General features: G+C 38.5%; 1 protein-coding gene across 5 annotated transcripts; it reads left to right on the forward strand.

The window, feature by feature from the left end:
* YEATS4 (YEATS domain containing 4) lies at positions 1-27,540 on the forward strand. Of its 5 annotated transcripts, none has more exons than XM_036458050.2 (7): positions 193-333; positions 4,733-4,852; positions 9,296-9,362; positions 9,462-9,566; positions 14,269-14,435; positions 14,523-14,610; positions 27,131-27,540. In XM_036458050.2, the coding sequence occupies exons 1-7, from the start codon at positions 283-285 to the stop codon at positions 27,298-27,300; spliced, it is 768 nt and encodes a 255-aa protein (XP_036313943.1). In that variant the 5' UTR covers positions 193-282; the 3' UTR covers positions 27,301-27,540. The 5 variants fall into 5 exon arrangements, with proteins under 5 accessions (XP_036313945.1, XP_036313943.1, XP_036313944.1 ...); XM_036458051.2 differs by having other exon boundaries at positions 9,462-9,556; positions 14,343-14,435; XM_036458052.2 differs by lacking the exon at positions 4,733-4,852 and having other exon boundaries at positions 1-333.

Here is a 27,540-nt window from a genome sequence, read left to right on the forward strand (position 1 = left end):
CGGCGGCCCGCGCGTGCGCAGTGCGTCGCGCCTGCGCACGGCGGCCCCGCGCCCCTCCGGTTCCGCCGTGCGCCCGCGGGCTGAATGGGCTTCGGGTTCCGCGCCGCCGGCGAGTGGCGGGCGGCTGCTCCTCCGCCTCCGCGAGCGCCGGCGACTCGTCCCGCCTCGTCCAGAAACCGTACGTCCGGGCCCGCGCCGGAGGAGCGGCGCCTCTGAGGGCTGCGGCGACCCCGCCGGCCTCGGTCTCTTTCCTGGCGGCGGCGGCTTCTTCCGTGGGACAATATGTTCAAGAGAATGGCCGAATTTGGGCCTGACTCTGGCGGCAGAGTGAAGGTGAGTGCCCGCCCGCGCCCGCCGGTCCCCCTGCGCGGCGAGGGGCGGGCCGCGGGCTCCCCCCGAGGTGTCAGGGCGGGGAGCGAGTCCGTCCCCGAGGGAGCGTCTGTGTTTGACGGCGCCCCACCTTCACGGCGCCACCCCCCTCCTCCCGCTCCCCCAGAAAAACAAACAAACTTGGTGCTGGTTGGGGCGAGAACGCCGGACACTGTTTCCCGGGAAACCAGCCTCTCCGAGGGCCGGGGCGTCCTGCTGGCTGCGGTCAGCGGTCAGCGGTCGGGGAGGGCGGTGACAGCAGCAGGTGTCTGTCTGGGAGCGCCTCCGCCTGCCCGGCACCGCGGCTACAGCTTCACCTTCTCCGCCCGGCCCTGCAGCACCTTCCACAGGCGGATCGCCCAGCGCTTGTGCCCAGGTTCATGGTGTTGCCGAAGCTCCGGCCCAGATATTAACCAGGGCATGCAGGGCACATTGCCTGGCACATGAGGGACATGGACATTGGCTGCTTCTGTCTTTAATCCAAGTTATCAGAGAGCCTATCGGAATGTTTGACATAGGGATACGTTTCCCTCCCACCTTCTCACATTCCCCTCAGCACGTTAATTTTTAAGGCAGGACCAACGGGTTCCCAATACTACACCTGTTTCTACCCCTTACGATTTTTATTTATTCCAGAAAGGATTTTTTTCTTTAAAAAGACATAACCCACTTTTGCAGCAACCTAGTCAGTATAGGTTTTTAAAGAGTTCTTATCTGTCATATTGTTTTTACATAACTTTAACTCTATACTGTGTGTACAACTATCATGCATGGTGCTTTAATGTCATGTAAATCAGGAGTCCTTCGAAAATGTCAAAAGCTTTTGAAAATTCATGTAAGGAGAAAGATGCTAGGTAAATTGATAAATATACACATTTTGCCCAGACTTTTTGGGCAAGGTTTTGAACTGATAGGAAAGTACTAGCAAACAAAAGGTTAAAATAGATTTTGGAGAAGAACTCATAGAACTTTCAATACTTGTAATTATGTTAGTTTCTGAAAGTTTGTAAGTTTAAGTCCCAGGTGACTTGCGATTACGCCTATAGCCCTCAAATGCTTTTCTACAAACACTGGCATGATTTAGTCATGTGAAGCTTAAAACCAGTGATTTGCAACCTTTTTCGGCTCATAGCACACATAAACTAATTACTAAAATTCTGTGGCACACCAAAACTGGATATTTTGCTGATCTGACCAAAAAAAAGGGGGAGTGGGTATAATTTTGATTCATTCACAATGGGTGGCTTTTGTTGTATTGGGTGTTGTCATTTTTTTATTTGATAATCAAGAGAAAAGAGCTCAGTGCCCCTGGCTAAATAGTTAGGTATCGCAGGTTTTTTAATTTCTTGCAGCATGCTAGTCGAAAATTGCTGCTTTAAACCTAGGGACTTCTCCTCTTCACTCATTGTTATGTGGTTTTGTAGGCATCTTTTTCCAATTTAGATAAATTTTATCCAGGTAGGAAGTCTGTTGACAGATGAGCCCCGTTTTTATCATTGAGGAACTCTGCAAGTTCCTGCCAACACCACAGCAGCCATGGGATCTCTTAGCCACTCACCAAGTCAGCACTCCTTATACTCACTCATTCAGGCCTTGAACCTGAGGCCCCGTCTGTGGTTGCCACAAAAGTGTCAGTAGCACTTACTGTGATTATGTAAGTTCTCATACAAACAGCTTGCCTTCTTCTGGACTAACTTTAGGCTGATAGGTATTGAATTTATTTGTTACTTATTCAGCCACAATTAATAGTTTTCCATTTGTTCACTGCCTTCCCTCGTTTCTTTTTAGTTACATTGGCACAGCATCATCACATGTGTATATCTTGCTCTTTGACCTTCAGATACATTCTTACTGTTGAACAATTGATCTGAAATTCATTCAGCATTTTGTCTCCACTTGAAATTTTTTCTCTCCTTCATCATAATCTGTCAACATTCACTGCCTTTACACTCACCAGATGTGAGGAGAAACATGTATGTACATCTCAGAAATGAGCCCAAATATAGGAAGCATGGCCATTGGCCAATAAACTAGCATCAGTCATCCAAGTGACATTTTATCAGTATCCAAATCCAGCTGTAATATTGAACATTTTTATTTAGATTACTTTTTAAAAGGCTGTTCCTAAGCATTAATATTTTTGAAATTATGGGTTTGAATTACTAGTTATAGTTATGATTTTTCTAATAGTGATTAAAGTAAACCCATAAATAATAAAATGCTTTTATTATGTTTGCTCTTATTATACCTAAAATCTTCTTTCAAGCTGCCTTTAATACTTGTACCATGCTTTGGAAAACACTGCCATAAGCTGATAAATAGGACATTGTCATCAGACTAGAGGCCCATTGCACAAAAATTGTGCATGGGGGTAGGGTCGGGAATAGGTGGTTTCCCCTCAGCGGAGCTTGCACCCTCTCCAATCTGGGATCCCTCTCACAATCCCGATCCACTGGCTCCCAACCACTCACCTGCCTGCCTACCTGCCTGATGCCCCTAACTGCTCCCCTGCCAGCCTTATGTCCCTAACTGCTCTCCCCTGACAACCTGATCCCCCTAACTGTTCTTCTCTCCTGGCCTGATCCCCCTAACTGCTCTCCCCTCCTGGCCTGATCCACCTAACTGCCTGTCTGTGCTCCCCTAACTGCCTGTCTGCTCTCAAATAGAAAGCAACCTATTGGGACTCACAGATTGAGAACCGCTAGCAGGGTCGCCTAAGACCATCAGAAAACACAGATATTTACATTACAGTTCATAACAGTAGCAAGATTACAGTTATAAAGTAGCAACGAAAATAATTTTATGGTTGGGGGTTCAAAACATGAGGATTAAAGGGTCGCAGCATTAGACAGGTTGAGAACCCCTGGCATAGATGATTGCAGTTGGAGTTGGTGATCTTTACTTCAGGGCCTCACTTTAAAGTTTGTGAATAAAGAGCCTTTTGTGTTTCTTTTCAGAAAAACTCTCAAAGTACTTAACAGGTTTTAAACATTTTTATTGATTTCAGAGAGAAGGGAGAGGGGGCGAGGTAGACACGTCAATGATGGGAGAATGGTTGATTGACTGCCTTCTGCACTCCCCACACAGGGGATTGAGCCCACAACCTAGGCATGTGCCCTGACCAGGAATCGAACCCTGACCTTCTGCCCCGTAGGTCGATGCTCAACCACTGAGCCACATGGGCAGGGCTAACATAGACATTTTCAATGTAGGGACATTGTAATTAATCTGGTGTTTAGTTGTTTGTATTAATATGAAATGAGGATAATTGTCTAAAATTGATTTATTGAGAGAAATGATGTTATAAGCAAACTCTAGTTTTTTTATTTTATTTTTTCAATTACAGGTGACACACAATATTATATTAGTTTCAGGTGTACAACATAGTGATTAGACATTTATATAACTTAGGAAGTGATCATCCTTATATATCTAAATAACCATCTGACACTATACATAGTATAGTACTGTTGACTATATTCCCTATGCAGTACTTTACATCCCTATGACTATTTTGTTACTGCCAATTTGTACTTAATTCCTTCACCATTTTCACACTCCCGCCATTCCCTTCCAATCTGGCAACCATCAAAGTATTCTCTGTATCTATGAGTTTGTTTCTGTTTTGTTTGTTCCTTTATTGCACACATAAGTAAAATTATATGGTATTTGTCTGTATCTGACGGATTTCACTTAGCATAATACCCTCTAGGGTCCATCCATGTTGTTGCAAATGGTAAGTTTTTATTCTTTTTTATGGCTGAGTAATAGTCCATTGTATATATGTACCACTTCTTTATCCATTCATCTATTGATGGACACTTAGGTTGCTTTCATATGATGGCTATTTTAAATAGTGCTGCAATGAACGTATGTCTTTTTGAATTAGTGTTTTGGATTTCTTCAAACAAATACCCAAAATGGAATTGCTGAGTCCTTCTTTGTCTCTTGTTATAACCTTTGTTTTAAAGGTAGGAAGAGATCGACCAAAGAACTTGTATGCATATATGCATAACCCATGGACACAGACAATAAGGTGGTGAAGGACTGAGGCAGGTGGCGAGGTGGGCTAGAAGGGGGCAGACAATGGAGGAAAAAAGGGTACATATGTAATACTTTTAACAGTAAAGATATAATTAAAATAAAAGAAAGTCAATTTTGTTTGGTATAAGTATTGCAACCCCAGCTTTTTTTGTTTCCATTTTCTTGAAATGTCTTTTCATCTCTTTGCTTTCAGTCTGTATCTTTCCATCTGAAGTGAGTCTCTTATATGCCTGCCATTTCTTAAAACAAACTTTCAGAACTCTTCTGTTTATTTGGATGATCATACAATATTAATTAGTGTTTAAAACTTTTCTTTCAGGGGGTTACTATCGTTAAACCAATAGTTTATGGCAATGTTGCTCGATATTTTGGAAAGAAAAGAGAAGAGGATGGGCATACCCATCAATGGACAGTATATGTAAAACCATATAGAAATGAGGTGAGTACTGTTCTTTCCTATAACTTCTTTGTGTTGTTTTTTTTTGTTTGCTTTTTTGTTTTGTTTTTAATATATTTTATTGATTTTTTTACAGAGAGGAAGAGAGAGGGACAAAGAGTTAGAAACATCAATGAGAGAGAATCATAGGTCAGCTGCCTCTTGCACACTCCCTACTGGGGATGTGCCCGCAACCAATGTACATGCCCTTGGCCAGAAAGGACCTTTCAGTCCGCAGACCGATGCTCTATCCACTGAGCCAAACCGGTTTCGGCCCTATAACTTCTTTGAATCTACAGTTTGTTTTGCTTGAAAATAAATTGTAATATTATAGGGACTCTCTGTTTATAAAATTGTCCTTTTTAGAAAAGTTACCCACCCCAAAAGTTGAAAGAATAAAGTGAGAGTTGTCATTCTCATATAATTGTTCAGTAGGAAAAAAAAGTTTTTTAAGTATATATTTTTATTGATTTCAGAGAGAAAGGGAGAGGGAGAAAGATAGAAACATCCATGATAAGAGAGAACCATGGGTCCACTGCCTCCTGCACAACCCCCACTGGGGATCGAGCCCACAACCCAGACTTGTGCCCTGACCAGGAATCGAACTTGTGACCCCCTGGTTCATAGGTCTATGCTCAACCACTGAGCCATGCCGGCCGGGCTCAGTAGAAATTTTCAAAAAATGTTTCCTAATTAAAATTAAATTACACTAACAAGAAATGTGCTATAAACACAGCACATCTTCCAATCACCATGTCTTAAGTTAGCCTAGTATTTAATCAGATGTTTCAAGAATAGTAGTTAATTTTTAAAAAAAATATATTTTATTGATTTTTTTACAGAGTGGAAGGGAGAGAGATAGAGAGCTAGAAACGTCGATGAAAGAGAAACATCGACCAGCTGCCTCTTGCACACCCCCTACTGGGGATGTGCCCGCAACCAATGTACATGCCGTTGGCCAGAAAGGACCTTTCAGTCCGCAGACCGATGCTCTACCACTGAGCCAAACCGGTTTCGGCTAGTAGTTAATTTTTAAGTGATAATTTAGTTGGTAATAAGACCATCAGAGGAGATAAAATACATAACTATATAATCTGGCTGCTGGTAATTTTGTTTTATTGCTGAATCTCTAATGCCTGGAATGAAGCCAGTTCATATTAGGTATTCAACAGATATTTATTAAGTGAATAAACTGTTCTTCTATTTAAATCCTTCAAAGTCCATACAAAAGAATGGGAACAACTCAGATGTCTTGAATAAATAAAATACGGCATATCTATGCAATGGAATGTCATTAGGCAGAAAGAAAGAAAAACTATTGGTACATGCTGCCACCACATGGAGAAATTGAGAAACATTACGGTAAGAGAAAGAGCCCAGACACAAAGGCCACATATTCTATAATATTATTAAAAATATATATATTTTATTGATTTTCTTTTTTTACAGAGAAGTAAGGAGAGGGATAGAGAGTTAGAAACATCGATGAGAGAGAAAAATCCATCAACTAACTCTTGCACACCCCCTACTGGGGATGTGCCCGCAACCAAAGAACATGCTCTTGACTGGAATCAACCTGGGACCCTTCAGTCCGCAGGCTGACGCTCTATCCACTGAACCAAACCGGTTAGGGCCCTATGATACCATTTTTATAAAATATCCAGAATAGGCAAATCCAGACACAGAAAATAGATTAGTTGTTGCCAGTGGGTGGGAGGAAGATGGACTTAGGAATGAGTGCTAATGGTATGGGGATTCTTTTTATGTGATAAAAATAGTATTCTAAAATTGAATATAGTGATGGTTGTACAACTCTGTGAATATGCTAAACACTGAATGTTACATTTTAAAATATATATATTTTATTGATTTTGTACAGAGAGGAAGGGAGAGAGATAGTTAGAAACATCGATGAGAGTCATCGATCAGCTGCTTCTTGCACACCCCTACTGGGGATATGCCCGCAACCAAGGTACATGCCCTTGACCGGAATCGAACCCGGGACCCTTCAGTCCCCAAGCCGACGCTCTGTCCACTGAGCCAAACCAGTTTCGGCCTGAATGTTACATTTTAAGTGGGGGAATTATGTGGTGTGTGAATATGTCAAAAAAGCTATTATTTTTTAAAAACAGCTTTGCCCTAACTGGTTTGGCTCAGTGGATAGAGCGTCAGCCTGCGGACTCAAGGGTCCCAGGTTCGATTCCAGTCCAGGGCATGTACCCAGTGGGAAGTGTGCAGGAAGCAGCTGATCGATATTTCTCTCTCATCGATGTTTCTAACTCTCTATCCCTCTCCCTTTCTCTCTGTAGAAAAAATCAATAAAATATATTTTTAAAAATACAACAAAAAACACCTTAAATGACTACTAATTACCCTCATAAAGTTAAAACTTCTTATTTTAGAAGGCATGCTGTGGTCTTTTCTTATCCTATTTCAGCAGCATTATACCTTGTCTGTATTTGCTTCTTTATTTCCTTATGCCCTACATTCTAATACTGTTACTTTCAGTTTCTCAAAGGAGGACTCTTAAACCCCTTACTTCCTTCTTCCCTCCCTCCATCCCTCCCTCCCTATTTTTATTATTTCCTTAGTCTTGGTTCAAGTGTATTTTCTTTAGAACTACTTTCTTGAACTCCAAAAACTGTTGCGTTAGATGCCTCTCCTGTGGTGGTACGCCTCATGCCCTCAGGAACAGATTACACTGAAATGCTGATTTCCTTTTCTGGCGCCTACTCCATAGACAGATCCTGAGGACAAGACCCTATTACCATTTTATCTGGTACCCAATGTTAGTACTCACTCATACTTGTAGAGTAAAAATAAATGAAACTATTTCCAAAACAGTCTTCAAAGATACTTAGGAAAATCTGCCTTAGAAAAAAATGTTCATACAGATGATGTGTTGAAGAATTGTGTACCTAAAAGCTGTATAATTTTGTTAGCTAGTGTCACTCCAATAAATTCAATAAAAAGGGGGGAATGTTCACAATATTATATTAAGTAATGAAAGCAGATATTAATATATCATTATAGTATGATTCCAATTTAAAAATATTGGTTGCAAGCCGAAACCGGTTTGGCTCAGTGGATAGAGCTTCGGTCTGTGGACTGGAAGGTCTCAGGTTCAATTCCGGTCAAGGGCATGTACATTGGTTGCGGGCACATCCCCAGTAGGGGGTGTGCAGGAGGCAGCTGATGGATGTTTCTCTCTCATCAATGTTTCTGGCTCTCTATCCCTCTCCCTTTCTCTCTGTAAAAAATCAATAAAAAATATTTAAAAAAAAAATATTGGATGCAAGGTAATAAGCACAAAAAAATTCCTAAAAGAAAAAATATAAACATTTCTATTGTTTGGCTTATTCTCTTTTGCATTTTTCTATAATAAGGTATGTTTGAAAAAGACACAGTAACTAAAAGAAACCCTTTTATCTGTAAGAACTAAGGAACATGATCTTGTGCTTCAAAATAAAATTCAGAAAAGGAGGAGTTTTATATCCAACCGTTTTAGCTGCTTAGTTGAGATGACCTTAGTTTTATATGATATAATTTTGTTGTTTGAAGTTGCTTAGTTTTTAAATTTGTTATTATAGAAGTATTGGAAGTGTACTATTGTTTTTATTGAAATATTTCGATTTAGAGAATTGTCTATAGATAAATATAAAAAAACCTATTTGCAAAATAAGAGAATTGATATGTATATTTCTATCTTCTATACTGATAAAAGGGTAATATGCTAATTCGACCCGGAGACCTTCCAGACATCCTTCTGGACAAAGCCATGGTGGCGGGGCTGAGGCAGAGGCAGTTAGGGGTGATCAGGCCAGGAGGGGAGGGCAGTTGGGGGTGATCAGGCCAGCGGGGAGGGAGGTGGAGTTGGGGTAAGCAAGCTGGCAGTGAGGGAGCAGTTAGAGTCAATCAGGCCTGCAGTGGGGAGGCAGTTGGGGGCGAGTAAGCTGGCAGGATGGGGCAGTTAGGAGACAAAGGCCGGCGTGGATGGAGGGGCAATTGGGGGTGAGCAGGCCGGCAGGCAGAGTAGTTAGGGACAATCAGGCAGGCAGGCAAGTGAGCAGTTAGGAGCCAGCAGTCCCAGATTGCGAGAGGGATGTGTGACTGCGGTTTAGGCCTGATCCTAAATCAGCAGTCGGACATCCCCTGAGGAGTCCCAGATTGGAGAGGGGTGCAGGGATACCTCCCCCCACCCCCATGCACAAATTTCATGCACCGGGCCACTAGTGTATTATGAGAAAATTCACTGACTTGTTTAAAATAAAAAACCAAATCTCCTAGGTATAATTTATTTTTTTTTGTGGGGTTTTAAAAGAAAATTCGATTCTATAATATTTGAGGGGAAATGTATTTTATAAAATTAGGTACATATGCTTAGTTTATTTCCCTCCTAGTTTTTATGTGTAGATAATAGAACTAATTAATTCCTCTGTATTTTAGGATATGTCAGCATATGTGAAGAAAATTCAATTTAAGTTACATGAAAGCTATGGCAATCCTTTAAGAGGTATAGTTTTTTTCATTTATAACATACAAATTTAAAAAGAGTTAGGAAACTACGTCATAATTTACAATTATAATTGTTGTATTTTTTTCTCTTCTTCAGTTGTTACTAAGCCTCCATATGAAATTACTGAAACAGGATGGGGTGAATTCGAAATAATCATCAAAATATTTTTTATTGATCCTAATGAAAGACCTGTGAGTAATGGTAACCTTTGTAAATTTAAAACAGATTTTTTTTTAGTAATTGTGAAAATGTTACAATACTTAATGAAGAACATATTATGTGTTGACATTTTTATTCAGAGTCACTTTATGTACGCTTATTGTATGGTGTATTTTTTAAAAATATGTTTTTATTGTTTTTAGAAAGAGAGGAAGGGAGAGGGAGGGAAAGAGAAATATTGATCGACTGTCTCCTGCCTACTGGGGATAAAGCCAGAAACCTGGGCATGTGCTACAACAGGGAATCAAACAAGCAACCTTTTGGTGCATCGGACAACACTCAGTCAGGGCTGGCATGTTGTATCTTGCATGAGTTAAGATTTTTCATTTTTAAGTGATGTGCCTTCCAAGGTTTTTATTTTTTAATATAGGAAGAAGGAATAAAATGTGAACATTTATTGGAAAGAAACCATGAAAATCATATGATTACTATAGAAAAAAATTATTTTTTTAATTTACAGATTTAGAGAGAGAAATGGGGAGAGAGAAAAAGAAGAAAACAAACATCAATTTGTTATTCCACTTATGCGTTCATTGGTTACTTCTTGTATACTCTCTGACCAGGGATCAAACCTGCCACCTTGGTTTATTGGGACCATGCTCCAACCAACTGAGCTACTCGTCCAGGGCTACCACAGCAAAAATTTTAAATTCGTTAATAGTATTTGGTTATTAGCAATAAACAAATTGAGTTCATATGCTATGAAATGAGAGTATTCAGTTTTTTATAGTTAAAAGCCTTAGAAATAGTCTTGTTGCTTTTTCAAAGCAAAAAGTACTAGCAGCTTTACTTGTGAATCGTTATTGATAACCAACTTTTTCATTTTATGGTCTCTTATAAGATTGTTGCTTGATACTGCAAAAAGTCCCTTAAACCTTTCACTTTGATCCCTCAGCAACTTTGTGAAGTTGGTGATATCTTCATTTTAGTTATGAGAATACTAAGGCTCAGAGAACAAGTCACAGACTCAAAAATACAGTTAGTTGTGGCAAAGCTAGTTTTGAACCCAAGTGTTGGATTTACACCTTACACTCTTCCTGTTACTCTTTCTTTTGACAAACCACTAAGCCTTCTTTTATTGATTGATTGGTTGCTTTTTTGGAGAGAGAGGGAGGGAGAGAGAAAAACAGAAACATTGATTCCTTGTTCCACTTACTTATGCATTCATTGGTTGATTCTTGTATGTATTTGACTGGGGATCGAATCCACAACCTTGGTGTAAACCTGTTTTATTTTTAAACCTAGAAGGCCACAACTCAGTCATGGCTCTCTCATTTCACATTTGTGTGGCTGGTGGTTAATTTGTTTCAGGACTTTAACAGTTCTCACCACTGATTTTCATCTTGATAGATTTAAGCTCATTCCTTTGGCACCAAATCTTTAGACTTTCATTATCAGATTAAATTTTTAAAACTATATGTGGTTTTAAAGGAGTTGAGTATCACCTGGGCCAGGGTCTCAGAGGATTGGTTCTTAACTGACTATATCAGAAGTACCTGAGGCGTTTTTTAAAATTTCAAATTGGCCCAATCCCCTGGAGAGTCTGATTCAGTAGTTTGGAGAAGGGCCGGCACCCCAGGTGATTTTGATGCAAGGTAAGATTTAGAACCCATTGACAGAGGCCATACTCTTCCTAGATATATAGGAATTTCTTCAGGGCATCTCTGAAAGAAGAATCTCCTTTGGATTTGCTAACTTCAGTATGGAGAATATTGACTTCTGTCGTAAGTGAAATATTCTGTTCAGGTTTGGCGTAGTTCTAGTTTTTTGGTTTTGCTTTTTGTTTTAAATATATTTTTATTGATTTCAGAGAGGAAGGAAGAGGGAGAGAGAGATAGAAACATCAGTGATGAGAGAGAATCATTCATTGGCTTCCTCCTGTACACCTCCACTGAGAATCGAGCCTGCAACCCAGGCATGTACCGTGACTGGGAATCGAACAGTGACCTGGTTCGTAGGTCAAAGCTCAACCACTGAGACATGCTTGCTGGGCATGGTGTGGGGTGGTTCTAGTTTTAAGAAAGCTCTACTTTATTTTAAGCTTCCTTGAACTTTTTATTGATAACTATTCATAAATTAGTTTTCTTTTTTCCTGTATAAACATCTATGGCTCAAATATCTTGATACAAAGATGAAGCACTGCTTTTGTCCTTAATCAAAATAGTCTCTTAAGTCCTGGCCAGTTTGGTTCAGTGGGTAGAGTATTGGCCTGTGGACTGAAGGGTCCCAGGTTTGATTCCAGTCAAGAGCATGTACCTCAGTTGCAGGTTCAGTCCTTGGCCCTGGTTGGGGCACATGTGGGAGACAATCAATGTCTTTCTCACATTGATGTTTCTCTCTTTGTTTCTCCCTCTCCCTTCCACATTCTCTAAAAATCAATGGAAAAATATCCTCAGATGAGAATTCACAAATAAATAGTCTATTGAAGAGTCTATAGCACAAAATTTAGTAAATATTGAGAGAGATAAGAAGTCAGTAGTGTTACTGGAGCAGAAGCTCTTTTTAACTTTGTAAGATTGCTTCTAATTCATTTTTATTTTGACAATGTGTGGCCTTACCTCTCTCTTCATCTGTTGTCCCCTCCTATTCCATTAGGAAAATACATCTCTGAAAGAAATCTTTATATCATATAATTTTATTATGAGCTGGCTCTTCAAGTCCACTCTTGGAAAAGTAAAGTAATATGTTCGTTTGCACTTCTGCAGTGATTAATTTTTTAAATAGGTTTCCATATAGATCTACACAGGCCTGAATTTTAAAAATATATATTTTTTTACTTTTTAAAGAGAGAGGAAGGGAGAAAAAGAGAAACATTGATTGGCTGCCTCCTGCATGCCCCCTACTAGGTAGGGATGGAGCCCCAAACCTGGGCATGTGCCCTGACCAAGAATTAAACCAGCAACCTTTCAGTGCCCAACCAGCTGAACCACCCAGCCAGGGCTAGGCTTCAATTTTAGTCCCCAAAAACCATTGTAGTATTATTTTAGTTAGAATGAAACCGTTATACTTTTTCAATAGTTGTTTTTACTGAAAATGTCATATAAGGGTTTATTTAAAATATAGAAGACACTAGTAACTTGTAATTTACTTCTGTTACCCACTAGCCTATTATAGGACAAGTCATTGTTAAAGGAATGGCTGTTTCTAAAAGCAAATGCTAAAATTGTTGCCCTGGCCGGTGTGGCTCGGTGGTAGAGCATAGGCCTATGTACCAAAGGGTCGAGGGGTCAATTCCTGGTCAAGGACATGTACCTGGATTACAGGTTTGATCCCCGACCCTGATTAGGGCAGGTGTAGGAAGCAACCAGTTGATGTGTCTCTTTCACATCAATGTTTTTCTCCCCCCCCCTCCCTTCCTTCCCTCCCTTCCTCATCTTCCTCCCTCCCACCCTTCCACTCTCTCTGTCTAAAAACTAGTGGAGAAAATATCCTTGGGTGAGGATTAACAAAATAAAACAAAAGAAAGAGTAAAAGACATGTGTTTTATGTCTAGAAATAATCAGTAGCAAGTACAGGTGTTTTCATTGTTCTAAGGATCACCAAACACAGCTCAAAAAGTCTTTTGTACTAGTTTCCTAGGGCTGCCATAACAAAGTACCACAAACTGAGTGGCTAACCAACAGAAATTTATTCTAACAGCTCTGAAGCTAAAAATTCAAAGACCCTGCTTTTAATAGTCTCTCTTTGTCTTTTGCTCTTGGCATTTTAATTATGATGTAGCTTGGTGTGGTCCTCTTTGGATTCCTTTTGTTTGTGGTTCTGTGTGCTTCCTGTACTTGTAAGTCTAATTCTTTCACCAGGTGGGAGAAGTTTTCTGACATTATTTCTTCAAATAGGTTTTCTCCACCTGCCAACTTTGAGCTCTGAACCTCTCTGGGGCTCCTCTAGAAGTGCTGGCTCCCACCAGTGATACAGTTGTCTTCCTTACGTTTTCAGGTTGTGGATTTCCCTGTTGTGGAATATCCATCAATGTAGTCACATGCTCTTGTCTATTCTATAAAGTTGTCAAATTATCTGCTTGGAATATGGCTTGTGATTGATGCATGGTTACTTATAATGATTTTTGCTAAGTTTTGGAAAATTCTCTGAGGTCTCTGAATTGGTTTCTTCAACTTCAACATGAACTCTGATACTTTGCCAGCTGGGTTTTATTTTTCTAAAGTAATCACACATTGTTCTACAAAACTTCCCCTTTGATGTCTTACTACACCGTTGTTGTTTTTTTAAACATGAAAACATGTTATGCCAAAGTGAATTACCACTGACTTTGTTACTTATGTAATAATCTTATAGATGATCAAAGAAATAATCTTACCCTCACTAAGCATTTTAGTATGTCATTCCTTTTGAAAGTATCAAATCTTTTTTTCCAGAGCAAATTTGTAAACTTTAATCTTCACAGAACAACTGTCATAATCTACGTAATTTCACTCGTGTTAGTAAAAGAATTTATGTGTTAATGATTTTCCAGTTTAATTTCCAGAGCTATATCTTATACTATTTTTATATACAGTCACTCTCTAGAAATGCTTTGTAATAATCTTTACTTACCATCTTTGGAATGTTCATATTTAGATGTGGATGATAGTAATACCTAATAGGAAAATAAAAGTACAGAGAGTTTTGAGTTACTTGCCACAGTAAGTTGAGACAAATCCTGAAGTTGATATATTTACTAATTCAGTTATAGAAATGACAGTATTTCACAATGATGAAGGTAACCATTGCACAGATGTGATGTCTGTTTTTATTTCACAGGTAACCCTGTATCATTTGTTAAAGCTGTTCCAGTCAGATACCAATGCAATGCTGGGGAAAAAGACAGTGGTTTCAGAGTTTTACGATGAAATGGTAAGATTTTTATAACGAGAGTTTTAAAGGCATTTTAAATTGTAGAACTTTGAAGTTATTGGGCCTTTTCTCATTTTATCTCATTAGATATTTCAAGACCCAACAGCAATGATGCAACAATTATTAACAACATCTCGTCAGCTAACATTAGGAGCCTACAAGCATGAAACAGAATGTAAGTGCCATGAGTTTATAATTAATACTGAAAATAGTGTTATGTGATGGTGAAAGGATCGTATGATTAGTAACTTTCAAATTCTTTTATTAATGCTATATATAGATAAAATGTTCAGAAGTTAAAAATTAAGTATTACGCCAAAACCGGTTTGGCTTAGTGGATAGAGCATCGGCCTGTGGACTGAAGGGTCCCGGGTTCGATTCCGGTCAAGGGCATGTACATTGGTTGTGGGCACATCGCTGGTGGGGGATGTGCAGGAGGCAGCTGTTCGGTGTTTCTCATTGATGCTTCTAGCTCTCTAACCCTCTTCCTTTCTCTCTGTAAGAAATCAATAAAATATAATTTTTTAAAAAAGTATTACTCTAGAACTTGTAAGAAGCATATTTTATTTATTTATTTTTTAAGATATATTTTATTGATTTTTTTACAGTGAGGAAGGGGGAGAGATAGTTAGAAAAATTGATGAGAGAGAAACCTCCATCAGCTGCCTCCTGCACACCCCCCACCGGGCATGTACTGGCAACCAAGGTACGGGCCCTTGACCGGAATCGAACCTGGGACCTTTCAGTCCGCAGGCTGATGCTCTATTCACTGAGCCAAACCGGTTTCGGCAAGAAGCATATTTTAAATTGTTCCCAAAGTTAGGTCTACTTTCAAAAAGATAAAAGACAGCTTCTCACAGTCTCTGAAATACTGTCTTTTATTCTCTAATTACATTTAAACATAGCTATTTATTAATCTTGCCTAACCTGCTACTCAGTCATTTTCTATTCATTAGTCTTTGCTAACAAAATCTGTGTGAAAAACCTTGCAAAACATAATTATACTTTTGTATTCTGTGAACTAGTTTATTATTATTATTATTATTTTTTCAACCTATGCCATTTTACATACTTTCAGATTCATACTAAGGTGGAAAGTACCAGGATGCCATTCTAATAATCACGATGTATATTCCCTCTAACCTGAATTGGCATCTGAATCCTGTACACATCACTCCATACAGCTAATTTGCCTACAGTATTGATTACCTGTTATATGCCAGGCATTATTCTAGGGTCTGAGGATAGAGCATTGTACAAACCAGATAAAAAGCTCTGCCCTCATGCCAAAACCGGTTTGGCTCAGTGGATAGAGCGTCGGACTGCAGACTGAAAGGTCCCGGGTTCAATTCCTGTCAAGGGCACGTACCTTCGTTGCGGGCACATCCCCAATGGGGGATGTGCAAGAGGCAGCTGGTGGATGTTTCTCTCTCATCGACGTTTCTACCTCTCTATCCCTCTCAATACCTCTCTGTGTAAAATCAATAAAATATATATATTTTTAAAAATAGCTCTGCCCTCATGGAGCTTGCATTCTAGTAGGAAGAGAGATTTTAAATAAATAAAACAATAATGTGTACAATAGTGAATGGGTAGTATGGAGACAAGGCACAGGTGAGGAAGCATCTTTGGTGAGAGGAGATGATGATGATTGGAGTTTTAAATATCAGGTCACAGAATGCTTCCTGAGGTTGTGGCCTTTGAGCGAATACCTGAAGGAAGTGAGCCTTGAAGCTGTCTGAGATAAAAATGTTGTCTGTAGAGGGAGCAGCAAGGGCAAAAGCAGGGTAAGAGGATGCAGGGCATGTCTGAGGAACTGCAAGGAGGCCAGTGTAACTAGAAGGAACAAGGGGACAAGGAGTGGCATACGAGGCTCAGAGAAGTTAATAGGGAACCAGATCATATAGAGACTTATGAGTAACTGTGAGGACTCTATTAAGTGAAGAATATGTGAAGTCATTTGTGGGCTTGGAGCAGAAGAGGGAACATATAAGACTAACATTTTTTTAAAAAAATATATTTTATTGATTTTTTACAGAGAGGAAGAAAGAGGGATAGAGAGTTAGAACATCGATAAGAGAATCATCGATCAGCTGCCTCTTGCACACCTCCTACGGGGATGTGCCCACAACCAAGGTACATGCCCTTGACCAGAATCGAACCTGGGACTTTTCAGTCCACAGGCTGACGCTCTATCCACTGAGCCAAGCCGGTTTCGGCAAGACTAACATTTTAAAAGATCAATCAGCCCTGGTGATGTCGCTCAGTGGTTGAGCATCCACCTGGAAATCAGGAAGTCACAGTTCAATTCTCAGAGCACGTGCCTGGGTTGCAGGCTCCATCCAGGATGGGGACAGTGTAGAAGGCAGCCAATCAGTGATTCTTTCTCATCATTGATGTTTCTATCTCCCTCTCCATTCTTCTCTGAAATCAGTAAGAATATATTTAAAAAGATCATCTACCCTGGCTGCTGTGTTGAGAATAGACTGTAAAGAAAAAAAGAAAAAAAGAAGCAGAGAGGTTGTTCCAATAATCTAGGTATGATAGAATGGTGGGTGGTACCTGAGTGATAGCAATATAGAGTGATGAGAAGGGGTCAGATTCTGGATCTGTTTTGAAGATAAATACAATAGGATTTGCTGATGGTAATAACTTAAAAAAAAAAAAAAAAGTGAGAGATCAACAAAGAATGATTCTACGGTTTTATGCCTGAGGAACCAAAAAATTGTCATAGCTTTTTACAGAGATGGGGAAATTTGAGAGGGGCGGGTTTTGGGGAAGGATTAGTCAGGAGTACAGTTTTGGACATATGGATGTATGATGCCTATGAGACATCTAAGTGGTTATATTGAGAAGGCAATTGCACCCAAAAGCCTTATATTCAAGGAGAGGTTGGGGCTGAAGATAAATATTTGGAAGCTAATAAATAGATGGATTTATAAGTTGTGAGACCCTATGGTAGCATCAAAGGAGTGAAGATAGAAAAGAGGTCCAAGGACTGAGCCTCTTTTCTGCACTGCAACGTTTAGAATGTTAAAGAGATGATCAGTAAAGGAAATAAACAACAGTGAGTATGGAGGAAGAAAAAGTAGGTGCTTGTAATGTTCTAAAGCCAAGCACAGAGTGTATCAAGAAATAATCATAAGCTGTGTCCAGTACTGTTGATAGGTCAAGTCAGATGTGGGCCATGAAATGGGTTATAGCCAGGTAGCGGTCCTTGAAGGCCTTAACAGGGACAGTTAAAGGAGAATAGTGGACAGTGGATGAAAAGAGAATGAAGTGAAACTGGCGACAGGCACTGTGGATACTTCTGCCTAGGAATTTGCAGCGGTAGCAGAAGCAGGATATAGGGTCTAGCTAGAAGGTAGTGTTTACAGGGGGAAATAAATCAGTATATTTATAGGCTGAAAGGAGTGAAGTAATCCAGTAAAAGAATGTTTGGTGGATGAGAATACAGGGGAGAAGGGAATTGCTATTAAACCATTATTGGTTTTAATAGTGTTTGGTTTGTATTTTTATGAAACTCATGACTAGAAGTTAAAAGATCTGAATATTGATTATAATTTTCCCACTTTGTAGTCATTTAAAATTTAAAACCATACTCATTTAAACGTTTTATGCTTCACTTTCTGCATCTGCAAATGTATTTACCTGGCCTACTTCATTATGAACATAAAACAGATATGTATATGACCATTTTGACAAGGTAAAAAAACACACCTAATATACTATTTTAATTTGTTATTGGTCATTTGCGCTCCATAGATCTTTTCTTCATAGCATAAAATATGCCAAATTGATAGAGGAAACTTCTCTTTTAAAATTCAAGTGACCACATTTTTGTATTTTCAACAAAACAACTCATTTAAGTACAAGTAATTTCTATAAGTACATTTTATGTGTTAAAGCTTATGCATGGAGCTGTATGACCTTGGGAAGTTTTACCAATAAATTGCACGTTTTGAATTATATTCACTTTTTTTTCTTAATAATATCAAACAGTAAGGGGAAAAAAGATAATTTTAAAGTGATATTGGCACAGTTGATATACGTTTGAGAAGAAAACTTAATTTAGATCATTGCTTCATAGCATTTATCAAAACAGATTTCAGTTTAATTAAAAATAATTCAATGTTTTTTCAATGTCAGTCAACCTGTTATTTAAAAAATTAGAGAAGTGGCTCTAACCAGTTTGGCTCAGTGGATAGAACCTCAGCCTGTGGACTCACGGGTCCCAGGTTCAATTCTGGTCAAAGGCATTTACCTTGGTTGCATGCACATCCCCAGTAGGAGATGTGCAGAAGGCAGCTGATTGATGTTTCTCTCTCATCAATGTTTCTAACTCTCTCCCTCTCCCTTCCTCTCTGGAAAAAAAAATCAATAAAAAATTAGAGAAATGGCTATCTTGGCTGGGGAAGAGTTTTTAAAGTTGATATGTTAGAAGAAATTACATTAAAGGAAAGAAAAACCTGATTTTGTAAAAAATACTTAACTTCTACATTTCAAAAGGGCAAAGGAGAAAAATAATTTTGCAGAAATATGGCAAAAGATTAGTATCTTAAAAACCCTAAAATAGACAAATGAAATAAGGGTGTCCCCAAAAAAATATATACACATTTTAATAGCTGATAGCTCAGTTTTTTAAATGAAATTTATTTTAATAAACACTGTCTTTATGATTAATCAAAGAACTAGAGGCCTGGTGCACAAACTTGTGCACCAGTGGGTTCCTTTGGCCTGGCCTGCAGAATTGGGCTGAAACCAGCTTTCTGAAATCCTCCGGGGGATCCCAGATTGCAAAAGGGTGCAGGCCAGGCCAAGTGTACAAATGGGGTTGGGGAGGGATGGTGGGAGAGCTCCAGAGAATGTCTGGCCCATCTGACTCAGTCCCGATCAGCAGCAAACTAACCTACTTATTGGAGCGTCTGCCCCCTGGTGGTCAGTGCACCTTATAGCAAGGGCTTCAGTGGCCTTAGCATATCAGCATATATGCTTTGATTGGTTGAATGGCTAACTGAACAACCGGACACTTAGCATATTAGACATATATATATATATATATATATATATATATATATATATATATATATATATATATATATATATATATTTTTTTTTTTTTTATTGATTTTTTTAAAGAGAGGAAGAGATAGAGAGTTAGAAACATCAATAAGAGAGAAATATCAATCAGCTGCCTCCTGCACACTCCCTAATGCACATGTGTCAAACACAAGGCCCGCAGGCCAAATCCGTCCCGCCAGGCCTTGCAATGTGGCCCGCACCGCGCTGTCATCACTGCACTCCGATGCGTTTCCATCACAATGACAGTTTATGACTGTTCAGTAAACCATTCGGCCCGCGATTTAGGCTGGATTTTAGATTTTGGCCCCTTCTCTGATTGAGTTCGACACCCCTACGGCCTAATGGATATGTGCCCGCAACCAAGGTACATGTCCTTGACCGGAATCAAACTTGGGACCCTTGAGTCTGCAGGCCTATCCTCTATCTACTGAGCCAAACCGGTTTGGACTCATCAGTGATGTTTCTATCTCTCTCTTTCTCTCCTTTCATCTCTGAAATCAATAAAAATATATTTAAAATAAAAAGAAAAGATAAATTTTTAAAAATGCAAACCAAACAATAATGAGTCATCTTATGGTATCAAATCAGCAAAAGGAATCTTTAATAGTGAGGATGTGTTGAAGTTTACATTCTCATAAATTGTTTGTGTGGGTACAAATTGCTTTAGCCTCTTAGGAAAGCAATTTAGAAATGTTAATCAAAGACCTAAAAAGATATGTACACTCTTATCAATTTGAGGGCATTATACTGAATATTTGGTAATAATAAGTTACAGATTTATTGAGTGCTTACTATTTGTTTTTATGTTTTTTTAAATATATATTTTTATTGGTTTTAGAGAAGAAGGGGAAGGAAAGAGAGCTAGAAACATCAATGATGCGAGAGGACATTGTCTGTCTTCTGCACACCTCTTATTGGGATCAGACCAGCAGCCCAGGCATGTTCCCTTGACCAGAATTGAACCTGGGACCCTTCAGTCCACATGCTGACACTCTATCTGCTGAGCCAAACTGGCGAGGGCTGTATTTACTATTTGTGCTCTTATAAATTTGTACATGTATAAAATTTAATTCTACAATTATTTTATCAAGTACTCCATTTTATAAAAGCAAACAGATATAGGGAAGTTAAGTTACTTGTCCACGAAGATAGCTAAAACTTAAGCTCTAAAAACTTAGTAATATTTTTAGATAGAGTAATATTCAGGATAGAGGTTACTCATTATGAAACATATTAAAAGTTTATAAAGATATTTGTGCTAGTAAACCCATGGAAATTTACTTAAACACTAATAATCTAGCTTTTAAAAGTAATAATTGCTTTTACAAGGAATAATTTAAATGAACACTTAATGAGATCTTACTATGTACTAGACAAGCACTTAACATTTCTTAACTTATTGGATACAGTAATAACCAGTAGAAGAGGGTTCTACTTTTAGTCCTATTTTATAAGTAAAGAGCCCAGAGCTACAGTTCAGAGCCAGGATTTTAAACCCAGAGTCTATACTCTTAACCAATAAGCTATCAATCTCTGTGTAAAAGCCTTACAATCTGTGTTTCAAACCAGTAAGTAAGATTGACTCTGCATAAATAATTATTCTTTGGATTAATTTACTCCAGCTTGAGGCTTCATTTTGAAATTTAAAACAATTTTTAAAAATATAAGCATTTATATGTAGAAAGAAAAGTGGAACAAAATAAAAGTTTTAAAATGTTTTCCCCCAGGATCTCATTGCTAATTAATCTAAGCCTTCTTCCAGATATATCCTGCCTTTTGTGGTCTTATGATTTGTCAAGAATAAAATGTAGCCAAAACTGGTTTGGCTCAGTGGATTGACTCAGCGGCCTGTGGACTCAAGGACTCCCAGTTCGATTCCGGTCAAGGGCATGTACCTTGGTTGCGGGCACATCCCCAGTAGGGGGGTGTGCAAGAGGCAGCTGAATCGATGTTTCTCTCTCGTCAATGTTTCTAACTCTCTATCCCTCTCTCTTCCTCTCTGTATAAAATCAATATATATATATATATATATATATATATATATATATATATATATATTTTTTTTTTTTTTTTTTTTTAAAGAATAAAATGTAACTAAATCAGACCAATAGAATCTTATCTACTGTGAATGCTGTCTTTCTGACAAATGAGTCAGGTCTTCCTGACTGGATTTAAGACTTATACAATAATACAGGACTCCTTGTTATTCCCCACATGTACACGTGCTATTTCGAGGACCTGCTATGTCTATTTCCTCTAGTACTTTTGTAGAACTTTGTTCAGTTTTTACTACTACCAAGATGCCTTCCTTCATAATCACATACCCTTTCCCCTTAGTATGAATCCAGTCTGCTTTCATGGCTCCCTATGGTTATCTTATGACATTGTACTGCATTTTTCTTCTTGTCTGTCCTCTACCTCTGTACCCAGCACCTAACAGTGTTTTTTAATTGATATGGAGAAGGGAGCAAGGGAATAAAATATTTTGCATTGTAAACAAAATGTGAAGACTTTGTTCCAAACCATGAAAAACTATTATGTTCATATCACAAGTGGTTTCTTTTTCTCTTTCTTTTTTTTTTTTTTTAATATATATTTTATTGATTTTGTACAGAGAGAAAGGGAGAGAGATAAAGAGTTAGAAACATCGATGAGAGAGAGTCATCGATCAGCTGACTCTTGCACACCCCCTACTGGAGATATGCCCGCAACGAAGGTATACACCCTTGACCGGAATCGAACCCAGGACACTTCAGTCCCCAAGGCAACGCTCTATCCATTGAGCCAAACCGGTTTTGGCTAGTTTCTTTAATATATAAAGAGCTCCTACATCTCATAAGAAAGGCCAGGAACCAATAACCAAAAAGCTTCTGCACGGCAAAGGAAACCATCAACAAGATGAAAAGGCAACCGAATGAATGGGAGGAAATATTTGCAAATCATGTATCTGATAGGAGGTTAATATCAAAAATATATAAGTAACTCATACAACTCAAGAGTAAAAAAAGCAAATAATTTAAAAATGCACAGAAGATCTGAATAGATATTTTTCCAAAGAAGATACAGATGTTCAACAGGTATGTGTAAAGGTGTTGAATGTGACTAATCATTGGGGAAATGCAAATCAAAACCACAGTGAGATAATCACTTCCCAACTGTCAGAGTGGCTATTATAAAAAATGCAACAGCAGCCAAAACCGGTTTGGCTCAGTGAATAGAGCGTCGGCTTGCGGACTGAAAGGTCCCAGGTTCGATTCCGCTCAGGGGCATGTACATTGGTTGCGGGCACATCCCCAGTAAGGGGTGTGCAGGAGGCAGCTGGTCGATGTTTCTCTCTCATCGATGTTTCTAGCTCTCTATCCCTCTCCCTTCCTCTCTGTAAAAAATCAATAAAATATATATTTTTTTAAAAATGCAACAGCTGCCAGGACTGGTTTGGCTCAATGGATAGAGCGTCGGCTTGGGGACTGAAGGGTCCTGGGTTCAATTCCGGTCAAGGGCATGTACCTTGGTTGCGGGCATATCCCCAGTGGGGGGTGTGCAGGAGGCGGCTGATCGATGACTCTCTCTCATTGATGTTTCTGGCTCTCTATCCCTCTCCCTTCCTCTCTGTACAAAAATCAATAAAAATATATATATATTTAAAAAAAAATGCAACAGCAACAAAGAGAAAGCAAATACAGAAGGAAAAAAAAGGCATCAAACAGGTGTTGGCAAGGATGTGGAGAAAAGGGAATTCTCATGCACTGTGGAGGGATTGTCAATTGGTGCAGATAACTGGAAAAACAGTACAGAGGGTTTTCAAAATATTAAAACTAGAACTATTGTATGATCCAAAAATTCTACTGGGTATTTATCCAAAGAAAATGAAAACACTAATTAAAAATACACAGACACACACTCTCACACATTCACACACACATACACATACGGCCATGTTTATTGAAACATTATTTATAGTACCCAAGATATGGAAACTACCTTAAATGTCCATTGATGGATGATAGATAAAGAAGATATGTTATTTATATATACACAGTGGAATACTATTTAGCCATAAAAAATAATGAAATTTTTTGCCATTTGTGCTGCCAAGTCCAGCACAGGGACCGGGTATGGTGCCAGGTGGGGACTGGACTTATGGGGGGTGGGGTCACTTTGTAAATTATGTGTCTAGCCACTGTGCTTTACTCCGGAAACTAATATAATATTGAATGTCATCTGTAATTGACAAATAATAAAAGGTAAAAAAATTAAAAAAAAATTTGCCATTTGTGATAACATGGATGGGCCTTGAGAGAATTATGCTAAGTGAAAAAAGTCAGACAGGGAGAGACAAATACTGTATAAAATCACTTATGTATAATTAAAAAAAAAAAAGTTCAAAGATACAGAGAACTGCCGAAATCGATTTGGTTCAATAGATAGAGCGTCGGCTTGCGGACTGAAGGGACCCGGGTTCGATTCCGGTCAAGGGCATGTACCTTGGTTGCGGGCATATCCCCAGTAGGGGGTGTGCAAGAGGCAGCTGATCGATGACTCTCATCGATGTTTCTAACTCTCTCTCTTCCTTCCTCTCTGTACAAAATCAATTAAATATATTAAAAAAAAAAAAAAAGATACAGAGAACAGATTGGTGGTTGCCAGGAGGTAAGGGGTGGGCAAAATGGGTGAAGGGGGTCAAAAGGTACAAACTTTTTTTTAATTTAATTTTTTATATTTAAATTTTTTATTTTATTTATTTTTAGAGGGAAAGAGGAAGGTGAGAGAAAGAGAAACATCAACTTGTTGTTCTACTTATTTATATATTTTTGGTTGATTATTGTATGTGCCCTGACTGGAGAATTGAATATGCAACCCTGACATATCGGGATGATGCTCCAACCAACTGAGCCACACCAACCAGGGCTAATTTTATTTTTTTAATTACAGTTTACATCCAGTACTAATTTGTATTAGTTTCAAGTGCACAGCCTAGTGGTTAGATAGTCATATACTTTATAAAGTATTTCCCTTGATGTTTCTAGTACCCAGCGGGCACTAAACATAATTATTACAATCTTATTGACTATACTAGTATTTCCTATGCCCTGCTTTACGTCTTCGCGAAGTAAAACTTTTTTTAAAAATATGTTTTTATTTCAGAGAAGAAGGAGAGAGAGAAACATCAATGATGAGACAAAATCATTGATTGGCTGCCTCCTGCACACAATCCAGGCATGTGCCTTTGACTGGAATTAAACTCCCTGGGACACTTCAGTACAAAGGCCAATGCTCTCCATCCAGTGAGCCAAACCAGCTAGGGCCAAAACTTTAAAAAAAAAAAAAATAGAGGTGAAAACAATTTAGAAATAAAAGCAATAAAGTACAGAGAAAAATATGGATTGTTTTAGCAATATAAAAATTTATCTGTGTTTTAAAATGTATCACAAAAAGAAAGTCACTAGCAATGAGCAAAATAAGAACATATTATTGCATGTTTTGAATGTGCTAAATGTCTCACATATCTATAGTCTTCTTCCCTTGGTATACTTTGGGGACTGGTCCAGGACATCCAGAGGATTCAATAATCTGCTGATGCACAAGCCCCTTATATAAAACTAGAGGCCCAGGTCACGAATTCGTGCACAGGTGGGGTCTGACTAGCCTGCCCCAAAATAGGCTGGTACTGATCCGAGGTGGGGCTGGCCCAGGAGAGGGGCTGCAGGCAGTTGGTCGGCCGGCCCCACCCCCAGGTTCAACTCCCAGTCAAATTCCTGGTCAAGGGGACAATTTGCATAATAGCCTTTTATTACGGGATAGGATGGTGTATTTGCATATAACTTATGCATATTCTCCTATATACTTTAAATCATCTCTAGATTATTTATATTACCTAATACAATGTAAATAGTTGCTGAACTGTATTGTTCAGGGAATAACAAGAAAAAAATAGTCTGTGCATGTTCAGTGCAGATGTGGTCATCTAGGCCTGACTGCATAGTAAACATTAGTAACAACATAACATTTTCCCCCAGTATGTTAGGTCTACAGATGCAGAATCCATGGATACAAAGGGCCAGCTCTATTGATTAATCCTCATAACTCTTCTGAGAAATACAGAGTTTTAACTGTATCATACAGAAAGATGAGACTGAGGGATACCTAGAGATGTCAGTATTCAGTTAATAAGGGGCCAGGGGTGTATTTGAACCCAAGTCTTTCAGATTTCAAAGGTGTTTTGTGTGTGTGTGTGTGTGTGTGTGTGTGTGTGTGTGTGTGTTTGTTTTTATTGATTTCAGAGAGAAAGGGAGAGGGAGAAAGAGATAGAAACATCAGTGATGAGAGAATCATTGATAGGCTGCCTCCTACACATCCCACACTGAGGATAGAGCCCACAACCTGGCTGTGTGCCCTGACTGAGAACCATGACCTTCTTGTCCATAGGTCGATGCTCAGTCATTGAGCCTCACCAGCAGTGCTCAAGGGTTTTGTTTTGTTTTTTTGTTTTTTTTTCTTCAAACCTTGCTTCTTCCATTAGAGATTATTTTATGCTTTTCTTAAAGCATAACTATGCTTTAATGATTATTAGCAGCAATTACCTGAAATGTCCACAGGATGGAGATGTTGGGTGAAAGTAGGCATTTCTCTTTGTAAAATAGAATGCTACACTAAGTGAAACATTTAAATAGGTGAATTCTATTTTGCTTAGTGATAATTTCTTTAGTAACTTGTAATATAGGCAGCTTGAATGTTTTTAATATCATTTAATGTTTCTCAGTCATAATTGTTAATATGGCTTACTATGTACCAGATAGTTTTCTACTTTATGAATTCACTTAAAATCTCCTCAAAAAAGAATATTGAGGTGTTATTTATTATAGAATCCATTTTAGAAATGATGAAATGGGCATAGAGATGATAAATTACTCAGAACAGCTAATAAATTGTAGAGCTGGAATTCAAAACTAGATAGTTACTGCTCTCTTTTTGGTTTATGTCAGTTTTACCTGTACATAAATGTAAGAACACTATATATTTAGTTAACTTATTAGCTGGATGTCTCTTGGATTGTATGCCCCCTTATTTCCAGATAAATTGAAATATTAGTAACCATAATTTTACTGTTAAAGAAAACATCTGAGATCCTCTCTTGGGAGTTCAGATATTCTTTTTTTCTTTTTTTAAGTTTTGGTGAATTTTAAAAAAATATATGTTTTATTGATTTTTTTACAGAGAGGAAGGGAGAGAGATAGAGAGCTAGAAACGTCGATGAGAGAGAAACATTGACCAGCTGCCTCTTGCACACCCCCTACCGGGGATGTGCCTGCAACCAATGTCCCTGCCCTTGACTGGAATCGAACCTGGGACCTTTCAGTCCGCAGACCAACGCTCTATCACTGAGCCAAACCGGCTTCGGCTGGAGTTCAGATTTTTTTACCCACCCCCATCTGTTTAATGTTATATCTCTTAAGTTGCCCATGTTTCATCATGGGAATATTGACCTCAGGAAATGCCTCAGATATTACTCTATGACATATTTTTTTTTTCTATGACATATTTTAGATGTGTAAGAAATTAGTTCATTTAGATGTGTAATGAAATAGTTCATTTAAAATGTATGTTTTTCTTAGTTGCAGAACTTGAAGTGAAAACCAGAGAAAAATTAGAAGCTGCGAAGAAAAAAACAAGCTTTGAAATTGCAGAGCTTAAGGAGAGATTAAAAGCAAGTCGTGAAACTATAAATTGTTTAAAAAATGAAATCAGGAAACTCGAAGAAGATGATCAAACAAAAGAGATGTAAATAGTTCTGAAGAGAACTGGGTAGGAAACTAAATTGAAAATAAGGTGGACTTGAAAGGGGAAATAGATTGCTTGTTAACCATCGGTTTCTCAGCAATGGGGTCAAAGTATTTGTACTTTTCAAGCAATATTTAATGTGAAACATGTATATAATAGATATGAATTCTGTATGGGCATTTTAACCCATTTTAGGGTAAATTCTATGATGGTAAGCACAATTAAAAACTTTTTTTTTATTACA

This window comes from Pipistrellus kuhlii, unplaced genomic scaffold, assembly GCF_014108245.1.
Source record: "Pipistrellus kuhlii isolate mPipKuh1 unplaced genomic scaffold, mPipKuh1.p scaffold_m20_p_3, whole genome shotgun sequence".
NCBI classification, from domain to species: domain Eukaryota; kingdom Metazoa; phylum Chordata; class Mammalia; order Chiroptera; family Vespertilionidae; genus Pipistrellus; species Pipistrellus kuhlii.